Source organism: Dermacentor variabilis, chromosome 3, assembly GCF_050947875.1.
Source record: "Dermacentor variabilis isolate Ectoservices chromosome 3, ASM5094787v1, whole genome shotgun sequence".
Lineage (NCBI taxonomy): Eukaryota > Metazoa > Arthropoda > Arachnida > Ixodida > Ixodidae > Dermacentor > Dermacentor variabilis.
This window is the reverse complement of record NC_134570.1, coordinates 82,328,385-82,347,096: the sequence shown is the minus strand read 5'-3', so window position 1 is coordinate 82,347,096 and position 18,712 is coordinate 82,328,385. Positions and strand designations below refer to the sequence as shown.

General features: G+C 44.1%; 1 protein-coding gene across 3 annotated transcripts in view; it reads left to right on the top strand.

The window, feature by feature from the left end:
• LOC142575974 (uncharacterized) overlaps positions 1 to 18,712 on the top strand; it is a 60,513-nt gene that overhangs the window by 23,000 nt on the left and 18,801 nt on the right. The window contains exons 1-7 of one of the 3 annotated variants that reach the window (XM_075685834.1): positions 368 to 568; positions 2,408 to 2,483; positions 3,359 to 3,501; positions 4,277 to 4,431; positions 8,326 to 8,480; positions 9,952 to 10,062; positions 15,723 to 15,834. In XM_075685834.1, coding sequence (XP_075541949.1) covers positions 548 to 568; positions 2,408 to 2,483; positions 3,359 to 3,501; positions 4,277 to 4,431; positions 8,326 to 8,480; positions 9,952 to 10,062; positions 15,723 to 15,834 — 773 coding nt within the window. In that variant the 5' untranslated portion in view covers positions 368 to 547. Of the gene's footprint in view, positions 1 to 367; positions 569 to 2,407; positions 2,484 to 3,358; positions 3,502 to 4,276; positions 4,432 to 8,325; positions 8,481 to 9,951; positions 10,063 to 15,722; positions 15,835 to 18,712 lie in introns of those variants that run through there. The other 2 variants (XM_075685836.1, XM_075685835.1) reach the window with 2 other exon arrangements.

The following is an 18,712-nucleotide window of genomic DNA, read 5'->3' as shown; positions in this document are numbered from 1 at the left end:
GGCTCGCAGTGTTAAAGAAAGGAAACGCATCAAGGCAGATGACGATTGTCGTTGTGTGGCAGATATACACTCCAAAGGGTGCAAACGTTTTTTAGAATGTGTATATATCGTCTCTGGCTTTTTGCCTCTAGCAAGATGGCGCCTGCCAGCTCCACTTTTGGAGAGCTACTGCCGCTATATACATGCTCCTTGAGTGGGGCCCTGTGTATTTAAAATGCGGACTTTAAAGACTATTTTTTTTTGCTAGTTTAATGTGACGAAAGCAATTTTGCAACTTCTAAGACGTCATGCTTTGAACACCTTCTTTAGGCGCCGGAAATGACTGGAAAGAAAGTCGTTCCCATCGTCATCGTGCGTTTACGTCCTGTTGAGGTTCACAGTTTAAATAGGCCCGGTAATGGTTCGCGTTGTCAACCCGCTTGTTAAACTGTTTCTGCACATGCTGGTCGCATTCGCAGTCGACTGGGCCGGTAAGAATACCAAGTGCTCCGTTTGGCAAAGCATCCGACCCGGTTTAACTGAGGTCTAACTTCCCCGAGGCCTGCAAATGCCGTCAACCATGCTGCCGGTACGATAAGCCGTTAGTGCACTCTCTTTGCTGTTACTTTTCGTTTCGCTGATTCTCAAACGCCATTAGAACAGTTAGTACATTATTGCCGAATCAAAAGACCAGCGAAAAGAGTCGTTGTGGAGCATGTAGAAAGATGCAGTGCGAATGCTTGCATTGTCTTCGTGTCCCATCTTTTGTGCGTGCGTCCTTTTCACTGGTTTTTCTGACCGGCCAACTTGGAAAGTGACTTGTAGACTGTTGGGTGCAGTGCTGCGCCCCGCCCTCTTTTTGAACAACTCGAGTTAGGACCTAGTGTCTGTTTGCCTAACGTATGCTTCTACCAACTTGTCGAACGCACGTTACTGGAAACCATGCACCGTTTGTGGCAGCTCCCACAAGTAAAAAGTTGATAGCCGGAGCTAGCTATGCGTTAATTTTGGAAGCTGTAGCAAAATTGACTGTCCCATGCTCTGAAAAGTGCGGCATAATGGACTGTCTCCGTCAGATTTAGCTGTGATACGTGGACAAGGTCATGCATCGGTTCCAGTCACCTTTTTGTAGATGTAGAACCGTGCAGTCATTCATGTTACATAAAGGCCTGCGTGCAAGCGTTGCAAAAGTTTCGCTCTGTGTGTCTATGGCGCATACTTACTTCGGAGAACTGGGTGGTTAAGAGAAACGGACAAGCATTGCATTGTTGTTTTGAAGCAACGGCAACAATGCAATGCTTTTCCGTGTCTCTTGTTGACCTGAATAATGTTGTTGTTCTTGCCTCAAAACATGGCTCGTACCCACGAGGGGGATTGGCCACACTGGATGGTTGTGGCGTTAATATTGAGTCTGTTTTTCTTCTTACGAAGCTCGGACATAGCCGTTCCATTAGAAAACGAAACGTCCAAATTGCAGTAAAATATGCAGAAACAAGTGCTGAAGGCGAAAAAGCCTTTTTTTTTTTTTTCTGGGCCGTGGTAGTTTATTTGCATCTTCTATGACTTCCCGGACTCTCCAGTTTTCTGATAAAGTTAGCACCATTTCTGTCCCCATTCCTCCCGACGCGATTTTATAGTCATGCCATCAAAGCCATTTAGGACTTCATGTCGTGCTTGAGCACGATTTCTTACAAAACACTGTCGACTGGAAAAAATCGGAACGGATATACGGAAGAGTCAACCCCGCAACCAAGCGGGAGTAAGGCCGAGGAAGAAGAAAGCCAGTGTAAGCTGAAGAACTGCCTCCTGGCACCCAATTCTTGGCCTATCCCCCTTAGTGGACATGAGTAATGAGAGGTTCATCATTATCATCATCATCAAGCACTGTGGTTGCCTTCTGGTGTGAACAAGCCTGAATATAGTGGGCCCTAAATCTGTAAGACCATGCAGTGTTGCTATTCTTACATAGGTCTCATAAGATAAACATTGATCACAATCAAGCCTGACCCAGATCTAATTTCTCAATTGCGATTAGCTTCTCTGTGCAAGCTGCAGAAGGGAGTCAATCGTGGTCTAGAACCGCGAGTGAGTGCCCTTGTAACGCCCATATTATTCATTGCTCATTTACAATGTTTGCACATGTGCTATGGTTCAATGTATGGTTCAGTTTAATCAAGTGCCAAATTAGTATTTGGAGCTTGGTTGCAGCCAAGTTCTACATAAAGGACTCCCCAATAATTCTTTTAAATGTAGGTCAATATAATGTGTTGGTTTCCTTTATGAAGTTGGTCATACGTTCAAGTTGGTGTTAGCCTGAGTGCCAATTAAGTGTTCCTTTTAAGAGTGGACAGCACTACACATTTTCTTTCGTTCTGCGCCATATCTTATGCCACAGTAGAACCTGCACCTCTCCACGTTTACTTTCCAGATCAAGTATAACGTCAGGTGGGGTCATTCGAACAAGAGCAACCACAGTTCTTTGATGAACCAGTCGGACATGTTTGGTGAGTACTCTCTCAGCCATTGTTTCCAGTATGTCAGTGTCTGCGTATTCCACCAAATGATAACCGAAATATTTTTCCTTCGCCATCCTAAGCAGCTAGTGAATTTCTGCCTAATTTTAATTTAATGTAACGTTCATGCCTGCTGTTTCACTGCCATGCTTCTCAGCTTGCGTAACAGTTAGGGCAAGGTAAAACTTGCTAGTTGCTGCAATAGCTGTTGTCAACTAGCACTATACAAGATATTGAAATGTGTGTAAATCTGGAAGCTAGTGTTGGTTTGCAAGTTCTCAAGTCAATATGGACCTGCACAAACAAATTCAAATTAAATCTGATAGATGCCTTGTAGAAGCACCATGTTCATGGAAGTGGTGCCCTTGTATATTTCTTCAGGCCTGAAGCAATCTTACTATTGTACACGTAGTTTTCGAAATGCTAACTTTCATTGAGACCTGAGAAAATGAATTATTAATAGTTCCTAAAGCAACGCTATGCCTATGAGACACCATAGTGGTAGGTACCGTATTAGTCTTGACCAGCTGGTATTCTTTAACGTGCAATTCATTGAAGTGCATGTCGACTTTTGAATTTCGCCCCAATTGAAATGCAACCATTGCAGCCGAGAATCAAGCGCACAGCTTCATGCTCGGCGGCAGAATGCCATAGCCACTCAGTTGCCACACTGCGATCCAGAAAAAATGGATAGTGAACATAAACCGTCTGTATCTAGCAGGGAAATAAAGTTAGACAATTTAGAGGAAAGCAGTAGATGTTGGAATATTTATGTGGTCATCGAACTTTGCCTCATGCAGTCTTTGTAGACTTTGCAACCTGCATAGGAATCTACAGTGGTTGCCAATTTGCTATTCTACATGCAGCAAAGTACAAGAAGAAAGTACGGGCCGTACTCCAGAAGAATAGGCTCCTTGCGAAAGCACTCGGGGATGCCAAAGTGAAAATTAGCGAGTTGGAGGATGCCAGCAGCCGACAGCAAAAGATTGACAACCTTGTGTTGCCTCAGGTGAGGTGTAGTGTTGTTTTGCATCAAAGCCTGAAAATCTTGCTGTTACCTGATTCAAATCCCTTGGACAGTCTTCCAGCTATGTGCATCGATCAACTGCTTTAGCAGCACAAATAAAGCTGATTCACTTAGCTCAAGAAGGACCAGGACAGCACTTTAGAAATTTTCCGGCCTTGTGATTTTCTTTTTGCTGAATGTTGTGCAAGTGGCAGTCTTAAGTCAGACTAAGCATTTATTGGAAGGTGTTTTACAGACATCTTTTGCAAGTACCACCAATCAAAACATTTCTAGGATTTCTGTATAGTTTTTTATTTCAGTCAGTTTTGGTACTGCTGCACTTCACCTACCTTATAGTCCTGTGTTAAGTTGCACAACATTTACACAGACATATGGTAATCTGTTGTTTGCCCAATCTTGAAGGTCTGCTGTCAGTGGCCTATGCATCAATATTTTGTGACAGTCCACTTTCACCGCTTCAGCCAGTAAGATCGTGCTCCTTAAATGCAGTCAGGTACACTGGAATGACACTGCTCTTGTCCAGCGCAGTCACCGGGCTGCAACAAGTCTATCATCAGACTGTCTGCAAGGGGCCACAATGAATTTGTGTCAGTTTTCCACGTTGCCAGATCACTTGCCGATGACCATTTAGACAGAGGCCATATTTTGACGTTAACTGCAGAAAATTTATTGTGTTTAAGTCGCTATGGCCGCTCATAGTAACCTGTGCAATGTCCATGTGGTTGCGAGGTGCTAAGATGTCCTTCCTGAAATGCAGGTCAAGTTGTGGCTTGAGACAAACCTGCAACACATGCACACCATGGTGACCAACCACTCGCGAGCCATCAAGATGTTGCAGGACATAATGACACCCGGAGTGGACATCTCTCTCACAGGCATCTCTGACCTGGACCTGTCGTCTGCACAGGAACGGTATGCATTTTGCTCTGTGGGCTGGACCATGCTGGCACGTAGTGTTCATATGCATGCCTGCTGACTCACCCAAAACTGCTCGCATGCAATTTTGGGCGCATTCCATGGTTTCACAAATATTGCATCAAACTTTCTTAAAAGCAAATTCTGCTTGCAAAAAAAATTGCTTTAGAAGATGGTGCGACAGAAGAGTGCAGAGGGAATCTTCGAGAATTTTAGTGTTCACTGGTTTTCAGGTATGCTTACGTGTGTCTTAGATGCATGCCAAACGGTGCATGTTTTGTTGAAAAGTACGAAACGGTCACGCACAACTAAGGGACACTATATTTCTGTGTTGGGCTTCTCTAGGTAGAGTTGATGTTAGTCCTGTGAAAAAGACATTAAATTAGTTGCGCCCTATTCCTATATAACATGTCAAGAGGGCAGGTGTGGGGAATATGGCAATAAAAAAAAAAGGCTTTGCAATCCTGCAGACAGCAAAACGGGCATTTGGCCCTGTTGGTGACTGTTCCTACTGCAACAATTCATGACGACAGTGCGAGAAGGGATACAGACTAGGAATAGAGGCACTGCATCGTGTACTTGCCCCTTCCTTACATATTTTTTCACTCTGTTGAGTAACCCGCCGTAGTTGCTCAGTGGCTATGGTGTTGGGCTGCTGAGCATGAGGTCGCGGGATCGAGTCCCGGCCACGGCAGCCGCATTTCGATGAGGGCGAAATGCAAAAACACCAGTGTACTTAGGTTTAGGTGCACGTTAATAAAGAACCCCAGGTGTTCCAAATTTCCGGAGTCCTCCGCTACGGCGTGGCTCATAATCAGAAAGTGGTTTTGGCACGTAAAACCTCATAATTTAATTTTTTTAAAACTCTGTTGAGTATTGCACACAAAGTGGTTGTTACGTTACTTCCATCCATGTTTGTGAGGGCACTGAATGTCCTACTGCTTCAGGTTTCTTCAGTTTGGTAAATTTTGTCGAAGACTCATAACTCACGCTTCTTTTTGAAACATGAAACTGTGTGGGCTTCTTGGTGGTGCATGCTAAGAATTACCACTAGAATAAATTGCACTGCTAGCAAGCTCTTAAGCAGCCACATGGCTGCCAGTTAAACTTTTTGGTCCACAGGGATAAAGTCACAGCAGCTTGAAAGGGTCAACCAGACCATTCTGTGATAGCAGCACACTGAAATGCAGACAGTGAAAGGATGAAAGAAGTGAATTAATATAGACCAACCCTGTTGAAAGGACACACGTGACCTGTATTCATAGTCCTACACAATCGTATGGGATCATCCTGTATGAGAAACAATGTTTCCATATACACCCATATGACCATACATTATCATGGGGCATCTGGCTCTTTTTACAGGAAAGCAATACATTAGTATATATGCATACTTAAGTTCAAGGGTTTGTGCGTAATAGCTTTACAAGTAGCGAATGAAGACGGCTTAGCACCCTTAAGAAATCAGCATCATAGGCACTACACAAGCGTGCAACCCAAAACTCTGATTGGATTCTTTTATGCACATGACTGATGGCAAGCAACTGCCAACTTTGGGTCCACTGCTCCTAATGCTCTCTAATAAGAATCTAGTAGTCCGAACAATACTTTTGTAGTACGGTCAAACCTCATTACAAAGTTGCGTCCAACTGAGAAATACCTTCATTATAGTATCTGTTGTAAGCATATATCCTATAATATATTATATCTGGCTTTGTTATATTGCATGCAAGAGAGTAAAAATTCAATCATAGCTGTCCTTCGTACGAATACGCTGAGCATAATTCGAAAGTTGTAACGACTGTCAGTGAGCACCTTCCATGTTGAATGCATCATGCCAACTACAGGATCTGTGTTCATAGCTGCCAACTTTACGATTTTATCATAAAATGCCTGATTTTAGATAGCTTTTGATAGTCTCATAGATCTAAATCATTCGTTTGTGTCAACCTTAGGACATAATCTATTTTAAAAAGCTTTTTTAACCTCCCCCATGTCGTGTCTGTGGGACCTTCATTGAGTTTTCAAGTTAGCAGGTATGGTTCCAACCATAAATGCCATTCACTCTGCTAATAAGGACTACCACTACCGCCATTGTGTTTTGCAGCAGCAGCATCAAGGTAGGGAATCTTGTTACGAGATCAATCTACTGCTGGGTGAATTGTGCTTGGCTGTAGGATTAATTTTGAATCTCTACACATTATGTCCGGTTCTGTTTGCAGAGTTCTACATATTTAATGCAAGACCATTCTTTGCCTACTCCCACCCACTTTGGCCTGGCTGACTGCATGTCTGTGTGGCCTGAAAACAATGGTAACATAAAAAAAAATATAGGGTAATTTAGTTCCCTGCAAAGAATTGAACCAGAGCTTAGCAGCATGGTAAGTGAGTACCTTATTTACTCAAGAATAGGTCAAACACAAATATAGGTCAGCCCCTATATAATCAACTCGCCGAGAAATAAAGAAAATTAGATAGTTCGAACATACATTGACCCACATCTTTCTAGAAAAACGGAAATCTTTGAACATGATAGACCTTCATTTACCATAAGCTCAGCTACTAAATCCCGTTAGTTGATGTCACGAGCTGCATCCTCGTTGGAACTGCCAGAGATGTCATCCTCATCAAATGCATCGCCATCATCCTTGGCACCCCAAACGACGTCGTCCTCGGTTCCGTCGAGTGCATTGGACATGTAGCAGCATTTCTTATAAGTCATCCTGGATAATCCAGACTGTCCTTATGGCGAGCGCAATGAAGGAGCTCCTTTAGCTGGGTGCTTTTATTAGTTTTGGTCACAAATATAGGTCGCTAGCTCAGATTGCGTAACATTTTTCGAAAGAAAGGGCAACCTATATTTTTATAGATACGGTAACTATCCTCGGCGCCACGCTAGCAGTTGGCTAGGGCCGTAAACTATGCGTGGCGGTAGGGCGCCTGCGTAGCGTTGTCATTCACATCACTTGGCACAACACTCGGCCAGATCTGTCAGTAGTTCTCTCTGCTGCGACATCAGTCGCAAGTGGCTGTTTAAAATGGCGAAAAGAACTAGAATCCGCAGAACTATGATAGAATTGGAAGACAAGGAAGAAGGCTCCGTGGACATTTGGAAATTAAACTTGTCTTGTGCACAACAGGTGAAGTGAACAGTGATGTAATCGGGGTTGAATAAAGTCTGCAGTGTGCATTCTCTCTTATCGTAGATGAGTTCTACCAGAACATTCTGTCATTCCCCTGCTCTGTTGCCCTTGTAATAGTTTTTCCTGGCATTATAATTTTTTTTTCCAGCGGTTATGTTGCGTTATGTGTAATTTTTGCATATCTGTGCATCTAGTCCCTACTATTGCCACACGATTAATCTTGCAGTTTATTTCAGTGGCAAATTATAAAGATACTCGAAACAAGTTCGCACTGTTCATGGGGCTACTGTTGTGCTTTCGTAATCGATGGTGCATGCAGGGCCTGCACTTGGATAGATAGGTCTCCAGAAACACGAGAGATGTACAGCGTTTATCGCTTTAAAAATGAGAGCAGCGTTCTGCCATTCACTGGTTCAGCAGACAGTAAATTTTAAGCTAGGAACGCCGATGATTTCGGTCGAGTGCATTGTGTGCACCATCGATGCGCATCGCCTCCAGTGCCACCAGAGGCGCGCTTCATCACTCCAGCGTTCAGACACCGGATAGTAGCAGTTGCCTCACGAGCTGTGTCACACTAACATGTCACTTTCATTAAAACACTGGACAACAAACTCGAGTACACTGCTAGACATTGCTATGCCGGTGTCAGCACTTTGCCCTTCGAGTGCATATGCGAATTTTTATTGTATATGTGCCCAGACATGCAAAGTGAATCATTATTATTTGGCACTAATGTATTTTTGTTCAGGAGGCACTCTCTGCATCCACCAGGCAGACAGTACGACGAATTTGGGAACATCACGGTGATTCTCGAAGAAGACGAGACCACGATTTCCAGGTCGGAACAACCACAAGACTCCAGCACGAATGGAGCAGAGCCTGAGCCTGACCTGTGCTCCAAAGGTGGTGTACCCTTTGAGAGCACTTTTCGCATACTTGTGCTTGTCACTGTTAAAATTTCATTCTGCCGGCAGTAGCAGCAGTGCACTGGTTTTGCAAATTGCTCAAAGGGCACCAAAGAACTGCACTATCAGTTTAGGCTGATAATTTATACTTTGAAAACTATTTTCGTGAATTTCGTGGTTTGGATTAATTATTGAGAGGAAATAAAAGTTAAAGCTTCATTTTTGTTTAAATTTCACGCCAAAACCTTAGCGCCTATATAACAGTATGACGTCGCAGATTTCAAAAGTTATATATATATATATATATATATATATATATAGTGTTTAGGAGACCCTGCTCTTTGGAGCTGAAAATTGGCGTCCCATTGCTCCAGATTGGTGTATAGCTTTAATACTTGCTTGATTCGATCCCCCAATCATGCTTGATCGTTTAGCTTTTGCCATAATCATCATAAAGGTGCGAAATGTTTTTCCTCACTTTCTCAAAACAGCATTTCTGGCAGTGTCACCATTTTGGAGTGATGATATGTCTGGTTCTACTTATCCTATGGCTTTTTTTTTTTTTTTTGGAAGGTAGACGAATAGATTGCAGTGGGCACATGATAGAAATAGTATAACAGAAATGTTCAAAAAGTAATCATTTGTCCTGGGTGCTACTATGGGTCCGTACTTTAAAAAGCTTGACATGCTGTAACTTTGCTTCAAATCAATCTAGTGCATTCACCTCTGCATACTGCGATTACTCAAGATCATTTTTATATGTTGATATATAGTATTATAGTATAGTTTAGTAAGTAGCTCACCTTCAAGCAAGTTGCACCTTTTAATTCCTAGAAAGATATTTACTGTGCAACAACATAACCTATACCTTAAATTAGCACACGGAAGTGCATTCATCAAAATCTACACTGAAATTTTTTACTAAGTATGGTTCTTAGATGCATGATTTCCTCTTAATATAAAATTGATGTACTGTAATACAATGCTCTGAAACATACCACTATGTTGTGAGTAGGACTTCTACCAAATCGTCGTAACTGTTACAATGTCACGTGCGCTGTAAATTCATATCCACCAAATTGGTTCGCTTTACATGCCCTAACTGATGCAATTTACAGAACTACGATATGTTTTTGTGCGGAGTTGGAGTTGTAAACTTTGTGCTTACCTTTACTGATTTTTTGCCACACGTTCGTAAAAGAAAAAAAAAATCTGTCGTAAGCCAAACATCCGCTTCCTAGAGTCGCTAAAATTTAACTTTTTCTCTCAAATGATACAATTTATACCGGTAAAGCAGTTGTCTCATAAAACCATTCCTGCATTGTACATGTATTTCAATAAGGAAATTGTAGTTGGCCATGGACTAAACTATCCTCTTAACGGTGCACTTAATTAACAAACAGTATTAGTATTCATATGCTCCGAGCGTTCTAACCCAGCTAATTTATAACACTGGCGCCTTCGTGCAGTCACTGTGCGCAGGAGGAGCCGCAAAACAAGATCATCAGCTGGCACACGTGCCAGCCTCTCCGATGAGCCTGTTGACTCGGCTTCCGAACCTGTGGTGCCAACATTTAAAGGTGAGCTTCCCGTCCGTTCTCTGTTGCTGCCTTTTCTTCAGGTTGTAATCACGCTGCCGATACTGTTCTTGCAGACTTGACTCAGGCTTTGCAATGTGTTGTCCTACCGTTCAGGGCTAAATTTTTCGTTTGCTGTGTAATCAACGAAGCCCATGTCATTTAAAAAGGGGCCCCGAGCCACTTTTTATCGAAGTAGAGAAAGGTATTTGAAATGAAAATATGCTATTTCAAAAATAGTTTGCCGCAAAAGGTACTCTATTGCTTTCAGCAGAAGCGGAGTTATTGGCAATCGCACGCGGCCTCCACTCTGCTCCCGTTCCTTTTTCGATACCTTGCACTGTGAAGGCTATGGCGCAGTGGGGCATGCCCATGAAGCTCTGCCTTATAAATGTCGCGGTGGCGCGCAGTTCAAATTTCATTTTGCATGTTAACGTAGACACTACAACTTCCGCCTTTGGTGCCCACAACGCACTAAACATAAGCCAAACGCGGTTGTCTTTGCTGAGCTGCAGCACGCTTAGCCAGTGGACTCGTGGTGGCACCCCGCGGCGACCGCGGTATCTAAGCTGCGTAGCCGACCGCAGCTTGATGCCTGCTATCAACCAATAGTAGCCATCTAAGGGAGTGACGAAATAGTGCGTCCAATGACAAAATTGTGCATCTAGAAGAGAGTGAGGACAGGGCCTTCTCATAAAAAGAGAGCATTTGAGAGAGATGACTTTGCGATCCACTTGCGAGCTCCACGCATTGCGTACGACAGCAAAATTTGGCTGAGATGTTGACAGCAGCATGTGCTACCTGCGGACTATGTTATTTCACCAAGCCCGAGGAGTGGTACAAGGCGCTGTTAAGCTAGAATTGCGACAAGAGTTCTTCGTCTTTCGAGTATAGTATGTCTACCATGTGTAGGTTTGTGTAGCATGAATTTATCGGTGTACCTTAGTGGTGACCACTGTAAATGCAGAAATTCTTTTCCAACCGCACGAGTGCACCCGAACGAGTGTTTCAATGCAGGCTCGTTAGTGCACTCGCACCTCATCGTAACAAAACAGGATATAACAAATCAAGGGAAATTCCCCTTGAAATCCCCATAGAGATCCATGTATCCAAAGACTCGTTTTTAACGAAGTGAAATTGTCCTGCCAATGAATATAACAAACTAGACTCGTCTCCGAAATCTAAAAGTACCCCACCGTTGTGGTGCCGAGTATATCGCTTTCCACGGGGTTCAGCGCTCGCTCACCACGGTAGTTAAAACTCCCGCATCCCTGCATCGGATACAGCGTGAAACAACACTAGTCTTTCTCACCGCTGCAGGGCTACGCGCAGTGATGCGAAAAATTAGTGCATTCACTTGTAGCACTCATCTGTAGTGTCATTTCTTCTGTCCTTGCGAATATTTGTGCCACTGTCTGCCAATATGTTGTATCAGCAAGCCCAAACAGCTGCATTACTGTGGTTCACTTGCCTTTTCGATCACGCAGCAGAGCACTGTGTTGCATGCCACGTGCTGCTCGACTGCGACGAGCCAAGTGGAAAGTGAAAGCGAAGGCTGAGTGCTAAAGGGATGTGTGTTGCACACGCCTAAGATTTTCTTTTTCTTTTAATTCAAATGCTTATCTCTGTGGCTGTTCCACGGACCAACAATGCAGTCTTCTTAGTGCCACGTTTACAATTGTGCACAAGCCATCAGGCTTACATGGCAGTAAATGGCAATAATGAATATAACAAAGTAATTTTGGCTCCCCCTTCAATTTCATTATAAGAAGGTTCGAATGTATACCATCTTGACATACTAGTGTAGTACATACAGGACAAGAACAATAGAAGGCACGTGAAGTACCATGGCTGTGTGTTTATATGCCTTTTATTGCCCTCGCTTCATATGCATTACATTAGTATTCCGAAATCACGAGAATGCACTTGGCAAACACAGCCATCATCAGTGAACGAAAAGTGCACGCAACTTTGCTCCTTTTGGAAGCTAAATTGCATGTTTTCTATTTTTCGTTGCAAACCTGCTCCCAAAGGAAGCATAGTTGCGTGTTAGCCGCAGCAGCTGGGCAGAATGTCTGTGGCGTTACGCAGTGCCAGCATATATATTTTTTAAATTTAATTGCAGCATAGTCAGCTTATAACGTAAGTTGCTGCAGTTGTGAATTTCTGCCCTATTGGCGGTTATAGTACGCTGCGCACCGTAAGCAAAACATTTTTAAAAGGCATGTATGTGCAAAACATGCACACCAAGCAGCCACGTCTGTCTGGGAATCGAAGCATACGATCCGGACGGGCCCTCATTTTCATTGGCGAGGTTCGTGTTACAAGTGCCGCACAGCCACTGCAAAGCATTTCGTTGACTGCGCCAAACCACAACTTTGGCGTCCGACTTTCAACAACACAACTCTAGTTAGGCCTAGCCACCGAGGTGGGTGTCGGACGACATGTCATCTCTGGAAGCTCGCCTTTGATTTATGTCCGTACCTGTAGATGAATATGTGGAGATCTGGCATGAGATCACACGCACCAGCTGAACTGATGGCAGCACGCATGAAGCGGGGTTCGCTGGCAATTAGCCAGCAACTACCGTGAACACATGTAGCAAGATTTTGTATGGGTGCGGTTGGAGCAGCGAAAGCTCTCGCATGGACATTCCGAAATGATGGATTTGTGGAACACGGTTGGAACTGACAGCATTGCAGAGTAAATGTCACACGCTCTGCATTTGGACTTGGCAACAACACATATCATGACAGGTGAACACAGAACACATTCGCGGGCACTGATTTTATTCCGCAGTGCTAGAGTTGTAAAAAAAGAACTAGTTAATTGCAGTGTCAAAATTTGTTTTTCCGACCTGCCCAATAATTTGGAAAATTTTTTTGCGACCTTGTCCATGTCTGAAAATATCATTCGGCGACTGCATTTACTTTTCGCACAGAGACTTATAGCCCCAAAGACTCGGACGTGTTCAACGCAGACCGCGCGCAGCTGACAAGCGCCCACAGCAAAAGGCTTCTCCGTCACCTAGGCATTCCACCGGCCGCACACTGGGCAGCCAGCAGGCTGCCATGGAATTTTCTTTTCCCTTCTTTTTCAGTTTGTTCGCTCATTCCGCATCTCCTCCCCTTGTCCAACGCTCTTCATTGCCTCGCTTCTCTGTGAGATTTTCGGCCAACCGCACTAAAACTGGCATTTCGTCTCGCGTGGCTGTACTGTAAGCAGTGTGCATATACACGAGTCCTGTGGGAGGATAAACGGGAGTCGGAAAATACCGCATTGTATCCGATTTTGCACTATAAGCAGTTACATTATAAATGGTCTGAGCTGTAAATAAATTCTAGGGTTTTACACATGAAAACCAAAATCTGATTGAGACATGCCTTAGTGGGGGGACTTTGGATTAATCTTGGCCATCTGGGGCTAACGTGCACCTAAATGCAAGTACACAAGCATTTTCACATTTCGCCCTCATCAAAACGCAGCTGCCATGGCCAGGATCAAACCATGAAGTTCAGCAGTGTAACCCCATAGCCACTACGCAACCACGACGGGTCTGCCAGGTTCAGGGAGTTTAGCATTGCGCTTCCAGAAAGAAACTTGGCAGTGCATCAATCCTTTGGAGATGATTAGCAATGTTATTGTGCTTAGTAACAAATTTGTTGTTATAGTTGTGTAATTGATGATGTTGTGATGGAAGTAAGAAGACAGAATTCTTACATGTACAAGTGTAAGGTGTTTATTAAAGGGCTTGACTAAGTTCAGTGAGCGGCCGGGTCCCTTTTGCACCTCACTCTGGACACTCTGCGCCATCCAGCGGCACCATTGCAAAGTCTTTGCGTAGCCTTCAAGGCGCGTGTAAATGCTTCGAATTGCTCCCTCACTTGCTGCACGAATTCGTGGTACAAGTAACTAAAGCATCAGGTTGTTGCGCTTAGTGAACCCGTGTGATAGCAGTTTTAGTCTATCCAGCACTGGAAAAAATTAAGGGATCAGCATACGTAATGTCCGAAACAGTCTTCGACGTATCGAAGAAAGCATATTTGGAGGCCGCTCAAAACACTTGCAAGAGTGTTCAAGGATTACAGTGTTCATATCGCCCACCATGTCCACACACAAGCTAAGGAGCAATCTGTTAGCGTAAAGGATCCCTTGGAATGTCAACTTTACCCGGGACTGGTACATAAGATACCATGCCAAGACTGCGGATCATCGTACGTTTGGAGAATCGAGCTGTTTCAGGCAGCTTATCAAGCAACACCAAAATGGCATAGCCAAGGGGCACATGGCCGCCAACACGCTTATTGAACATCGTCTTAACACAGGTCGCAAGATTGATTGGCATTCTGCGATTATCATTGCCGCAGCCACATCACTGACATCCTGCCTTCTTTTGGAATCTTTATGAATTTCAACGCACACCTCATATGCTTAATTGGACACTTGGTAATCTACCCTAGATATACACCAGTTGATTGCACCATCTATTACATATATAAGGTCCCACCCAGCCTTTATTCGCACATGGGAACAAGGAACTGTACTCGAAACACCGTAAACTTTTTTTTTTTTTTCGAGTGTTTATTTTCAAGAAAAATACAGACACCATGCATACTGCAGACTTGAAGTTCCCAAAGCAACTTGTCAGCTCCAATGAGAATGGGAACTGAGGGACCCAATTTTGTTGGTCAGTGCCATATGGAGCCAACAGGTAATGAAGTCAAGAAAAGCATTCTTTCTCGGTCTTCATTATCTGTTTGGCTTCGTATGGTCAATGGGGGCCTTTGGAGACATTGTAGCTGGGGGGTGGTGGGGGGGGGAACCACCCGGGGTTCTCTGATGTGCAGTGCACAAGCGTTCTCATTGAAACCACGGCGACTGGGAATTGAACCCGTGACCTCGCTCTTAAGTATGTGTAAGCATTGTGCCACTTGCTCACCTCCACGCATACGACGCGACGTATATTGTTTATCGCGATCGATGAAGCACTAGACGGGCATATACTCGGTGGCAAAGCTGCCTGCTAGCCCAGACAGCGGGCAGCCACGCGTCTCTTCGGGCGCGCACGTAGTGGCCGAAGTTGTCTGTACCATATCTATTCACAAATGTATTGGGCAAGGAAATGACTGGTACCAGACCCAAGGGAGGAGACAAAGAATGTTCTTTTCTAAAGAACTTTGCAAAAAACTTGGCATGTTGCATCTCCTGCATATTTCTGTGGTTCTTCAAAGGCACTGCGAGGTTGTAGCGTACACCATGGTGGCTCCATGGCAAAGCCATCCTGCTGCTGAGCAGGAGGTCGCAGGTTCCATTCCCGGCCGTGGCAGTTGTGTTTTGATGCGTTAGAAATGCAAGCATGCTCGTCCAATATTTATGTGCACTGAAGAAACGGAAGAAAAATAACGGATGGTCTAAATTTGCCACTAGTGTGTTCCTTGCAACCCGCTGTACAGTTTCAGCACATTAGAACCCACAATTCTGTTTTTTCAGACAGTGAGCATCGTGGTCTGTCTTGGCTCTAGCGTTTCAACCAAAAAGTCGCAGTACATGTACTAAATTGCAGCTGCTCTTGGTTGTCATCTACAAATGTTTCCTTTTGGGTTGTTATTCACTATGCAACTTGCTTTTCTTTCTCTCTCTCCTCCCAATTTCTCATTAACCAGTGGTCGATGAGGAAGCCTCAATTCTCTTGAAGGAGGTCACGGGACAAGAGAAGACTGTCGTCTGTGCCGAGTCTGTAGTTATGCCACCTCCAGACAAGGTGAAAGGGCCCAGGTATGTCGTGCCTTGTGCTTTGCATTGGCATCTGATGCACAAAGGGTCCGGGCTAGTTAGTCACGAATCTTTAAAGGCACTAAAGACTACTGTATTTATTCGAATTTAAGGTGAGGCTTTTTTCCCAGAGTCCTTAGCCTCAGTCAACCCCCGCCTTATAAGTGAATTTTGCCTTTAGATCTGGCCTCATGGCGTTGCAAATTTCACCTTAAATTGTAGCTTTACGGCAGAGTGTGCCACAGGGTCGTGAAGCCACACCTAAAAGGAAAATTTGCATAGGTCAACTTCGCGAGTTGAAGCTTGAAGCTAATTCAATATTAAAGGTGATCCCCCCCAAGTCTGAATAATCCCTCAGCTACTCTTTGACCTTATATTAGTGTGCATACTTCAGTTCTTTTTTTCTTCGGTCTCTGAACTGGCACCCTCGCCTTATAATCGAATAAATAGGGCAAATTGAGTTATATTGGTAAATTACACTTCTGAAATAAAAAATAAAAAGCACTCTTACCATGGGAGGAGGCTTGATGAGCCAGAAATGATGCATGAACAAGACAGCTTCTTGAAGGCAACAGTTTGCCATGACATCATGGATATTGAGGGCATGTGCCTGGGCTTAGGTAATACATTTTTTATGGGTAAAGATGGGCTGCATTCTATTCTAAATGAGCCAAATGCTGAACTTGGCAAGTATTGAGAAATTTTTACTGCACCACTGTTGCCCAAATATGGGAAATTACTTAGAAAACTGTGACTTCTCACTGATGTGTAGGGGTTTTGGCAGTGGCAAGAAAAAGGCAGCATTTGCTGCCTCTGTTTTAAAAATAGCACTTTGCTAAAGGAAAGATCAGCCTTCAGATATGAATATGTCTGTTGATATATCATACAAGCAGCAACAATGGTTCCAAAGTACAATTAGCTGGTCTAACCTGATTTGAAGTTCTGCTTTGGCGTCCCCTTGAAATATAAAGGCGAGTCAAATGAAAACGGAACACCCATAGTTGTGGACATCAAATTGTATAACATCTTGTATGAAGTTGAGTGCACTGAAACAGAAAAGGACACTAGTATCACAACTTGATAATGATGCTCAACTTCATACAAGGTACAAGACATTATACAATTCAATGTCCCCAATGTCGGGTGTTCAGTCTTACTTGATCCATCATATTACTTCAGATTACTTAGTGGCACACTATTAGTGAAAATAAAGGGATCCGAAGGAATTAATATTTTCGTTAATTGCAACCATACAAAGTAAGACAACAAAGCCAGAGAAAGTGTAAGGGAAGGCAATTATGTTTAATTAAACATAAATTAAATTTAAGATAAGGGGAAGAGAAATGAAAATGGGCAAAAGATGACCTGCCGCAGGTGGGAGACAAACTAATTCGCCTTCGATTTCACTTGGTGTGCCTGATCGGCATTTCGACTACGCATATTGTATTTAAAGGGCCCCTGAAACGGTTCGGACAAATTTTGTAGACGCGTAGGGTACAGCTTAAGTAGAACATTCACACCACAATTTAAGTGAAGCGTTACATATTAATGGAGCTACAAGCGATGATAAGTTACCCTCCTCCCTAGCCATGCTTTTCCTCCTCAACTTGTAGTCCCACCGAGTGAGCGGGACTAAGCTCCACCTTCACTGGTTCTGCGTCACGATGCAACGTCACATCGTCCACTTCCGGTTGTTTTGGAGCCCGCCCGCGTGAGACCTCTCCGCTAGCCGCTTGGCCGTCGACCCCAAGCGCGAGCTATCGAAGCAGCGTGCGTTGCGAGCATTCTGCCGTAGCGCCGAACGTGTCTGGTATTCCGGTAACCACAGGCAAGCTGGTTATTTCGGCGAATGACTGGAGGCATAAACTCAAGGTGATGAAGGAACTTTAGCGTAGACGTACGTGAGCGGCCTGAACGGTCTGCACGGTCCAGACACTTGTTGGCGCAGCGCTTAACCAGCCAAACAAAGTGCTAATATTGCTCTAACGAAGTGTAAAACATTTTAAACGTTTATAAAAACGTGTTGATGATGACACTCCTGCGAAAAATGCATGCAGCAAAGAAGAATACACTTCGTTGCTGCTACTGTGTATGGTTGAGCTCTGTGCCACCAGGTGGCTGCACCGTGCAGACCATTCACATTTGCCCTTCTGCTCATCTCATGGCTCATCCCGTTACGGCACAGTCAAGTGGCCAGACCCTGTCCCTTTGCGCTTGCGTTTGCCCAAATACCGGACTCGCGAAACGCTATTGCGTTAGTAATCTTCCGGTGTAAAGTGACTGCCACAAAGGCGCAAATCCTGGTGCTGATTGGATAGCGGCAGTTAAGTGCGCAGCAGCCAGTTCGCTCGTACGCTGCCTTGCAGAGGGACATGTCACAGCTTGACATATTGCCAGTGTACGTTTGCAGTCCACACGGCAACAAAGTCGAATCGTAGTGCTCGCGAAAAGACTGAGACAGACTCTGACCGCGGAGCTCTCGTCAAAATGGAGTACGTTGTACACAAGCATATGACCATTGCTGTTTGCCGGAAGTGCTTAAGTGTACTGAAAAATTGTTCTTGTGCATTCTCTTTATGTTACTTTCGTTTTATAAAAACAAATTAACTAACATTCCAACTATTACGAAGATCATTTGCTTACCATAAAGTTGGAAAAATTATCGATCAGGCGCCCTGGTCAGCCACTCGGATAGCTCGCCCCACTGACGTCAAATGGGTGATTTCGGTCATATGGGTAGGGGCGGCTTAAAATTCCGCCGAGCAGTGTGCTGCGATCGGCAGTGATGTGCATTTTTAAAACCTTATAATAAATTACACGCTTTACGCGGAGAACTTAGATGTGTCAATTAATGATCAGGACCTACTCTAACAAGTCAGTA